This window comes from Guillardia theta, assembly GCF_000315625.1.
Source record: "Guillardia theta CCMP2712 unplaced genomic scaffold GUITHscaffold_45, whole genome shotgun sequence".
NCBI lineage: Eukaryota > Cryptophyceae > Pyrenomonadales > Geminigeraceae > Guillardia > Guillardia theta.
In genome coordinates this window covers 244291-251696 of record NW_005434629.1, presented here as the reverse complement: position 1 = coordinate 251696, position 7406 = coordinate 244291, and the positions used below count along the sequence as shown (strand labels likewise).

At 56.2% G+C, this 7406-nt stretch overlaps 3 protein-coding genes across 3 annotated transcripts in view; 1 reads left to right on the top strand and 2 right to left on the bottom strand.

The window, feature by feature from the left end:
- Window positions 1-4522, bottom strand: part of GUITHDRAFT_140357 (hypothetical protein) — a gene marked incomplete at both ends in the record, with an annotated part of 5618 nt that extends 1096 nt beyond the window's left edge. The window contains 16 exons of the mRNA XM_005830517.1: window positions 226-505; window positions 833-863; window positions 886-935; window positions 1078-1118; window positions 1247-1411; window positions 1518-1589; window positions 1929-2012; window positions 2832-2891; window positions 3054-3089; window positions 3288-3380; window positions 3587-3634; window positions 3693-3803; window positions 4060-4110; window positions 4131-4180; window positions 4352-4421; window positions 4442-4522. Of these exons, the coding sequence (XP_005830574.1) occupies window positions 226-505; window positions 833-863; window positions 886-935; window positions 1078-1118; window positions 1247-1411; window positions 1518-1589; window positions 1929-2012; window positions 2832-2891; window positions 3054-3089; window positions 3288-3380; window positions 3587-3634; window positions 3693-3803; window positions 4060-4110; window positions 4131-4180; window positions 4352-4421; window positions 4442-4522 (1323 nt within the window). The remainder of the gene's footprint in view (window positions 1-225; window positions 506-832; window positions 864-885; window positions 936-1077; window positions 1119-1246; window positions 1412-1517; window positions 1590-1928; window positions 2013-2831; window positions 2892-3053; window positions 3090-3287; window positions 3381-3586; window positions 3635-3692; window positions 3804-4059; window positions 4111-4130; window positions 4181-4351; window positions 4422-4441) is intronic.
- Window positions 4523-6116: 1594 nt separating this feature from the next.
- On the top strand, window positions 6117-6868 carry GUITHDRAFT_140356 (hypothetical protein; the record flags this gene model as incomplete). The annotated part of the gene is made up of 4 exons (XM_005830516.1): window positions 6117-6445; window positions 6508-6643; window positions 6694-6759; window positions 6806-6868. 4 exons carry the CDS (start codon window positions 6117-6119, stop codon window positions 6866-6868), a joined length of 594 nt encoding a protein of 197 aa, XP_005830573.1.
- Window positions 6869-7146: 278 nt separating this feature from the next.
- Window positions 7147-7396, bottom strand: GUITHDRAFT_110397 (hypothetical protein; the record flags this gene model as incomplete). Its single annotated transcript, XM_005830515.1, has 2 exons — window positions 7147-7284; window positions 7328-7396. 2 exons carry the CDS (start codon window positions 7394-7396, stop codon window positions 7147-7149), a joined length of 207 nt encoding a protein of 68 aa, XP_005830572.1.
- Between the last annotated feature and the right edge of the window lie 10 nt (window positions 7397-7406).

The window sequence follows — 7406 nt, the reverse complement described above, 5'->3', positions numbered from 1 at the left end:
CCCTCCCTCCGCCTCCTCCTCCTCCTCCTCCTCCTCCTCCTCCTCCTCCTCCTCCTCCTCCTTCAAGCCCTTCAATCACTTTTGACAGGAGGGAAAGGGACCTGGCACGTGCTCTCAGCTTCAACTTGTCAATGAGCCTCCTGCTTCCCTCCCCCTCCTCCTCCTCCCTCTGCTCCCCACGCCTCCCCCATCTCCTCCTGCAGACACCAAGCACTACCTGCTCACTGACGCAGATCGACAGGAAGAGCTTTGACAGACAGCCAAGCAGAGGGGAACTATCCTCCCCTGCTCCTCCTCCTCCTCCTCCGTCATGGCCATCACAAACTCCTCCTTCAAGCTCATCATTATCCGCCGATTCTTGACTGACTTGGCAAGCGACTCCAACGCTTTGAGGACTAACAAGAACATGAGGACAGCTTCTCGCTTCTCTCCTCTCCCTCCTCCCTCCTCTCTCACACCATGGACGAGTGCCTGCGTCTCCTGTTCTCCAAGCTTGATCATGTTCCTATACAACAGCTCAGATGGAGGAACTCAAAAAGAGAAAGAGGATGAGAAGAGGAAGGAAGAAGGAGAGAACGGGAAAGAGGCGAGGGAGAGATGAGAAGGAGAAGAAGAGGAGGAGAGGAGAAGGACGAGGAGAGGAGAAGGAGGAGGAGGACAAGGAGGAGGAGGAGGAACCGAGAAGGAGGAGAGGAGAAGGAGAAGGAGAAGGAGAAGGAGAAGGAGAAGGAGAGGAGAGGAGAAGGTGAAGGTGAAGGAGGAGGGGAGGAGAAGGAGGAGGAGGAGAGGAAGGCATGGAAGGAAAGGGAGAGGAGAAGAGCAACAGCAGCACCTTCCTCCCACTATCAGCGCGACGATGATATCTGAGAAGCGATCAGCAGCAACCTCCTTCAAATTCAACTCGCACCCGTCTGACCCACAAGTCCAGGCACAAGCTGCTCATGCGAAGAGAGCGCAATTATGGCGCTAGGAGGAGGAGGAGGAGGAGGAGGAGCAGGAGGAGCAGGAGGAGGAGGAGCAGGAGGAGCAGGAGGAAATGATCGTCAGACGTGGAAACAAAGTGAGGGGTTTGCTCACCTTGCTGCTCTTCTTACCAGTTGGGGATCAGTCGGGTGGAGCTGTTGAAGAAATCAAGAGGAAGGATAGGGGACGGAAGAGGAAGCTGAGAAGGAAGCAGAGGAGGAAGAGGGAGCGGTAGAAGATAAGGAAGAGAAGGAGGAGGAGGAAGAGGAGAAGGCTATGTGACCTGCAGGGCTGTGATGATGGTAGCAACAATGCTGAGGCCTTCAGAGTCGTCGACGGTGAGGAGACTCGCTGCAGCCCCGTCAGCCTCCTGGCATCTCAACCCTTCGGGTTCACCCATGCTGCTCTCATGGCCGCAGAGGTGACAGAGGCAGGAGCACCCGAGAGACTGCGAGTGGGTCAGGGATGGGGAGGAGGAGAAGCAGGAGGAGGAGGGCAACGAGAAGCAGGAGGGCGTGGACGTGGACGTGGACGTGGAGGAGGAGGCGGTTGACCTGAACTTCCGCGACCTCCTTGTTGAGCTCCATCACTGACGCCACCGACTCGATGGCGTTGTGCCCTATGAGCTATGAAGAAGAGTGAGAAAGAAGGGAAGAAAAGGGAGAGGAGGAGAAGGGGATGAGGAGGTTGAGAGAAAAATGAGGACAAGGAGGAGGACGAGGAGGAGCAGGAGCAGGAGCAGGAGCAGGAGCAGGACAAGGAAGAGGAAGAGGAAGAGGAAGAGGAGCAGGAGCAGGAGGAGCAGGAGGAGCAGGAGGAGCAGGAGGAGCAGGAGGAGCAGGAGGAGGACGAGGAGGAGCAGGAGGAGCAGGAGCAGGGGGACGAGGACGTGGTTGTAGTGATGGTGGAGGAAGAGGAGCAGATGTTGATAGCGGTGAGGATGGGACGAAGAGTTCTCTTATCACCTCGGCGCAAACATCTTCAGTCTGCACCATGTTTGAGAGCAGGAAGAGAAGTTCTTTCATGAGATCGACGTCGTTTTGATGCGCCTGGGGGATACGGATCGAAGTCAGTGACAGACGACACGAGAGCAGGAGAGCTGGAGGAGGAGGAGGAGCGCGTGCGCAGGAATGGAGGGAGGGGAGACGGGGGAGGGGGATGGATGGCTAGGAGAGGAGGGCAGCAAGAGAAAGGGATCACAGGAAGGGGGAGGGATCACAGGAAGGGGGAAGGCAGGACTACAACGACGAGGAGGGGAAGGAATGAGGAGAGGGAAGGAGGAGGAGGAGAGAGGAGGAAGAGGAGGAAGGAGGGAAGAGCAGGAGCAGGAGCAGGAGAAGGAGCAGGAGGACGAGGACGAGGACGAGGAGCAGCAGCAGCAGCAGCAGGGGAGGGGGATGGGAGCAAGGATGCAGAGCCATCGCAGAGGAGTCAAACCTCAAGGATGGATAGGACAATACTCGACCCTCCCCTGCTCGTGATCTGTTTGAGACCTGCGGTAGTAACCCTCACCCACATTAGTTTACAGCTCCTCCTCTCCTGCCTTCTTCGCTCGACGCGACGTTGCCGAGCAGGAAACATGCAGCCTGCAGGACGCTCAGTCCTCGTTCTCCCCTCCTACTCGCGTCCTGGTCCTGGTCCTGGTCCTGGTTCTCGTCCTTGTCCGCCTGCTCCTCCTCTCTTTACCTGCATTTCTTACTTGCTGCTTCCCTCTTCCCCGTTTTGTGACTCTTTCTCTCCCTCATCTTTCCTTTGCTCTGCTCTGCTTTGCTCTCCACTCCTCTGCTTTGCTCTCCACTCCACTCCACTCCTCTTCTCTTCTCTTCTCTTCTCTTCTCTTCTCCACATCTTCCCTCTCCCTCTCTCACCTCAAGAAATCGCGTGTTGGCCAAGTTGCTCTTCACTGCGCCGAAAATTGCGTCCACACCCTAACCCAAGTTACCCTCTATCGACATCCTCCTCCTACTATTTCCTCCTCCTCCTCCTCCTCCTCCTCCTCCTCCTCATCGTCATCATCATCATCATCATCATCATCATCATCATCATCATCATCATCATCATCATCATCGTCTCGTCTCGTCTCGTCTCACCTTGAGCTTCAAGAACTGCCTGTTGTTCTCCTCCTCCTGCTCGCAGAGATTCAGCCCCTCCTCCCTCTTCCCTGATCCATTGCCTGAAGAAGATTTCCCAACGTGTCGCAAGCGACACCCTACTGCGGGTCAGAAACACAGGAGGAGGAGGAGGAGGAGGAGGAGGAGGAGGAGGAGGAGGAGGAAAAAAGGGTGGAGAAGCAGCAGGAAGCAGCAGGAGCAGGAGAAGGTGACCTGAAGAGTCGAGTTGGCGTCGTGGGCGAGCATGGCACGCAGGACAAACTGAACACCATCCTCTGACGCGACAGCCTTTTGGTTGGATTGACGCTGACAGCCCGTCAGAAGAGGGCAGGAGGAGCAATAGGGAGGCAAGAGAGGAGGGAGGAGGGAGGAGGAGGTGACGGGGAACGGAGGAGGGGAGAACAGAAGGGGAGTACGGGAGGGGATCCAATCACTGGCATTTTATGCTGCTGCTGCTGCTGCTGCTGCTGCTGCTGCTGCTGCTGTACCTGCGCAAGGTAGCGAAGGAGGACGAGGCCAGTCAGGATGATGTCGGTGTTCTCTACCTCGCGCTGCAAGATCTGCTCGAAACAGCAGGGAAGCATGTCAGGCAGGCAGCAGTGAACGTGTGCAACTCACGTTGACCATCCTCTTCAGATCCTTTCTCTCCACCTCCGGCACAGTCGTTGTGTCCCTGGGCTGCAGGGCCAGCCAGTCATTGGTCGCTTGAGAGACATACCACAGATTTGACTTCAAAGCACACAGCAACGGCCCTCTCCTCAACTCCCTCTCTCCCTGCTCCCTGCTCCCTGCTCCCTGCTCCCTGCTCCCTGCTCCCTGCTCCCTGCTCCCTGCTCCCTGCTCCTATTCCTGCTCCTGCTCCTCCTCGTTGTTCTCATCATCATCATCATCATCATCATCATCATCATCATCATCAGCAGCAGCAGCAGCAGCAGCACAACCGCCATCACTTTTACAAGCTTTGACGAGTCGTATGCATCCTCACCAATTCAAGAATCGCAAGCCGAGCTGATCGCAGCATTGCAGGAGTTGCTGCCTGCTGGCCTGGATCGTCACCTGGAAGTGCACATCAGATACGTTGAACACCAGTGATCTTGCTCTAGGTACTGAGATAGAGCAAGGAAGGAAAGGAAGGAAGGAACAGAAAGATAGAACATGATAGTCAACATGTTTACGGCAGATGTGCTGCAAAGTAGGCATGCTGGAAGAAGCCGACGGACCACAAGGTACAAAAAGAAGCAAGTTGCGCGAGAGGCATGCAGGAGAACAATCCTCACCGATGCTGGCAAGGATCATCTCTGAAGCCCGAACGACGACAGAGAAGGAGCTTTCATCCGCATCCTGTGACTGCAGTGCCGTTCACAAACAAGTCGATGGCTCGAAGCTCTCAAGATGAGGGATGGGAGGAGGAGGAAGAGGAGGAGGAGGAGGAGGAGGAGAGAGGTCATTGAGTGATTTCATCCCATTGCAGATTGACAGAGCTGATAGACACAAGGAGCAGGTGGGCAGCAAGTGACCTGGTAGTAGCTTGCTTCTCCTGCAGCCATCGAGTCAGGTATCAGGCAAACGAGTTCATCTCTTACTTCCTCCGATGATGAAGGGGTCTTGTCTGCTCTCACAGCAGCCCATCCTCCCCTTGGTACTCGATCGGGCTACAAACCTTGTTGCCACGGCATGCCCCTTCTGCGATTGACTGAGTTACATCATCATCTGCTGCTAACTGGGGACCGCGTCAAGAAAAGATCTGAGATGTATGCTACAACATCGACACAAGAACAGGAGTCATTGCATGACATCATTGTCCATATCATCGATTGTCATGATGAGCTTTCATGTCATGTAAAGAGTCGAAGTTTTCAATCTTTCCTTCCGCAACATTGTTCATGTCAACACCAACTTGAGGAATGTGATGTGATCCATGCAGCATGCAACTATGCTCTACTGCGATGTTCGAGGACTTGTTCGCAACTTTCTTGCTCATCAACGACAGGCTCGGGCCAATTCCTGGTTTCATAGTTCCATTTCTTTCACTCTCGCTACTCTCACACTCAGACATTCTATCGTGCTCCCGCTCCTCCCGCCCTCCCGCCCTCCTGTTCCTCCTGCTCCTCCTGCCCCTCCTGCCCTCCTGCTCCTCCTGCTCCTGCCGCTCCTCCTGCTCCGCCAGCTGGTCCTGCTCCTCCCGCTCCTACATTTCGATCCTCAGACTGATAATTGCGTCAACAATTTGGGCATGGAGACAGGAGGGGTGGGTCCTTTCCTGACTTTTCAGGGGTACTATCACACGAATACCTCTCATGGGTGGGTGTTGGAAGGTTCAAATAGGGGGTGGGGGTACTTTCCGTGAAAAGTATCGGGCCGCTGGCCGCCGGCGGGGCCCCGGAGCCGGCAATTACTGAAAGTTTCAAGTGACTAACTTAAGCTAGAGTTATCGTCACTGGCCGGTTCTAAACTCACTGTCAGGCCGCGGCGGGCTAGAGTCTCAGCCACGGGCCGGGCGCACACTGGCACTGATCGGCGGCCACCGTTAGCAACATCGCTCAGTCACTGCGGCGGAGCGTGAGGGTGTCGGAGTCGGTCAGTCCGGTCACAGGCTATCCGGGGCCCACGGCAGGATGAGGTTTCACGGTTGGTTCCTGCCCCCGCGGGGTCCAAGTCACTGAGTCCGACCAGGTCCGGCCGGGCCGATCAGCCATCCGAGTCCGATCAGTGTGAATGAACTTCGGAAAGTTCCGACCGGCCGAGTGTGGCCCGGAGACGGTCCCGCGGCGGCCCCCGGGCCCGACCGATCCGGCCGGGAGTCCGATCCCCGGCGGCCCGGGCCGGCGGACGACGATTGTCCCGCCGGCGGACCGTCGGACTCGCCGCCGGGCCGGGTCCGGGTCGGGACGGTCCGGCCGCCCGGGCCCGGCCGGCCGCGCCGGGCGATCGGATCGGATCGCGGCAGTGCCTGTCGGCTGAGTCACGGGCCCGCACTCAATGTCACTGTTTTACAGCCTGACTCGCCAGATGTGAACGGCTGGTCGAAACATATAAACAGGAATGGCGGTGGCCTTGCTCGGACTCGCCATGGCGGCGCATCTGCTGCATGTGGGAGTTCACGGGTCGCCTGCATGCTTCCTTCAGGCCCCTCGAGGAGAAGTTTCCTTCCTGTCGCTAGCTTCAAGAGCATCTGTTTGCCCTAGAGTACAAGCAAGGGGCAACATCGTAGCTCAGAAATACGGGAAGGCTCGGATAGGGAGCAGTGGCAGGCAGGCGATGAAGGCGCTGGGGCTGAGCATGGCGGGGAGCATGCAGAAGTCGGAGATCAAAGACTTTCTTACCCAGCGCGCCCTTCAGAACCTTCTCTTCATCCTTGGGGACCTCGGCAGGTAAGTTCAGCTGCTGTTGCGGCGGTGCTGGCAAGGGCCGCATCTCACTTTGGCCCCCGCAGGGATGACATCACGGCCAACTGGCTGGAGCGCTGGAACGGGCACGATGGTCTCAAGAAGTACCACGGCTTCAGGGGGCTAAAGATGGACTGGCACTGCTACCTCTCGACTCTGATCCGCACACCTCCTGAGAAGATGGTGGGAAGGGAGTGCTGGTGCGACGCAGCGTCGTGAAGGCTGTTGCTCAGGTCGTGGAGTTCAAGAGGAGAGGAGCAGGAGTGGGAGGATGGAGCAAGGACAACCCTTACCTGCAGGTATGCTGTGCTTGTGGGAGGGTCTCAGATGACGAGGTTGTTTCAGAACCATGTGTATGAGTATGAAGTTACGGTGGAGCCTAAAGTCCTCGCGGAACGAATGATGTGAGTTATGCTTACCTTACATGTTCCGCTCTTCTCTTTCCTCATTCTCTCATTTCCTTGTCATCCCTCTTCCCTGGCTTTCTTCCATCTATTTCACTTGTACCAAAATTTGGTTGCACTTTCGTTTTTCTGCCTTCCTGCCGCTCTTCTGCCCATGCCCTATCTAGATCATGGGGGGCGCGCCATTCTCATACCCCATCTTTATTATTGCCAGTTTTCGTGAAACCGGGAACGTTCATACCAATCTCAATCCACAACCATTCCGATAATACCCCATCTTCATCAAACCCATTCCGTTCGGAGCACACAAACAAAAAAAGTAAGAATCGTTACACAGTCACCCACGTGAAACGCTCCCAGCTGGCTCAGAATGATCTTAGCGCAGCAGTCGATGATGATGTCTTTAGCAGGTCGCCCAGCCTGTTCCTCTCACGTCACCCGCGAACAGCATTAGCCAGCTCACCTCGTCGAAGACAAAGTCAAGCTTTGGGTTCGCATTGCACCAGTCCATCAGTGGCTGGTTCTTGTTCATTCCCTGGAGG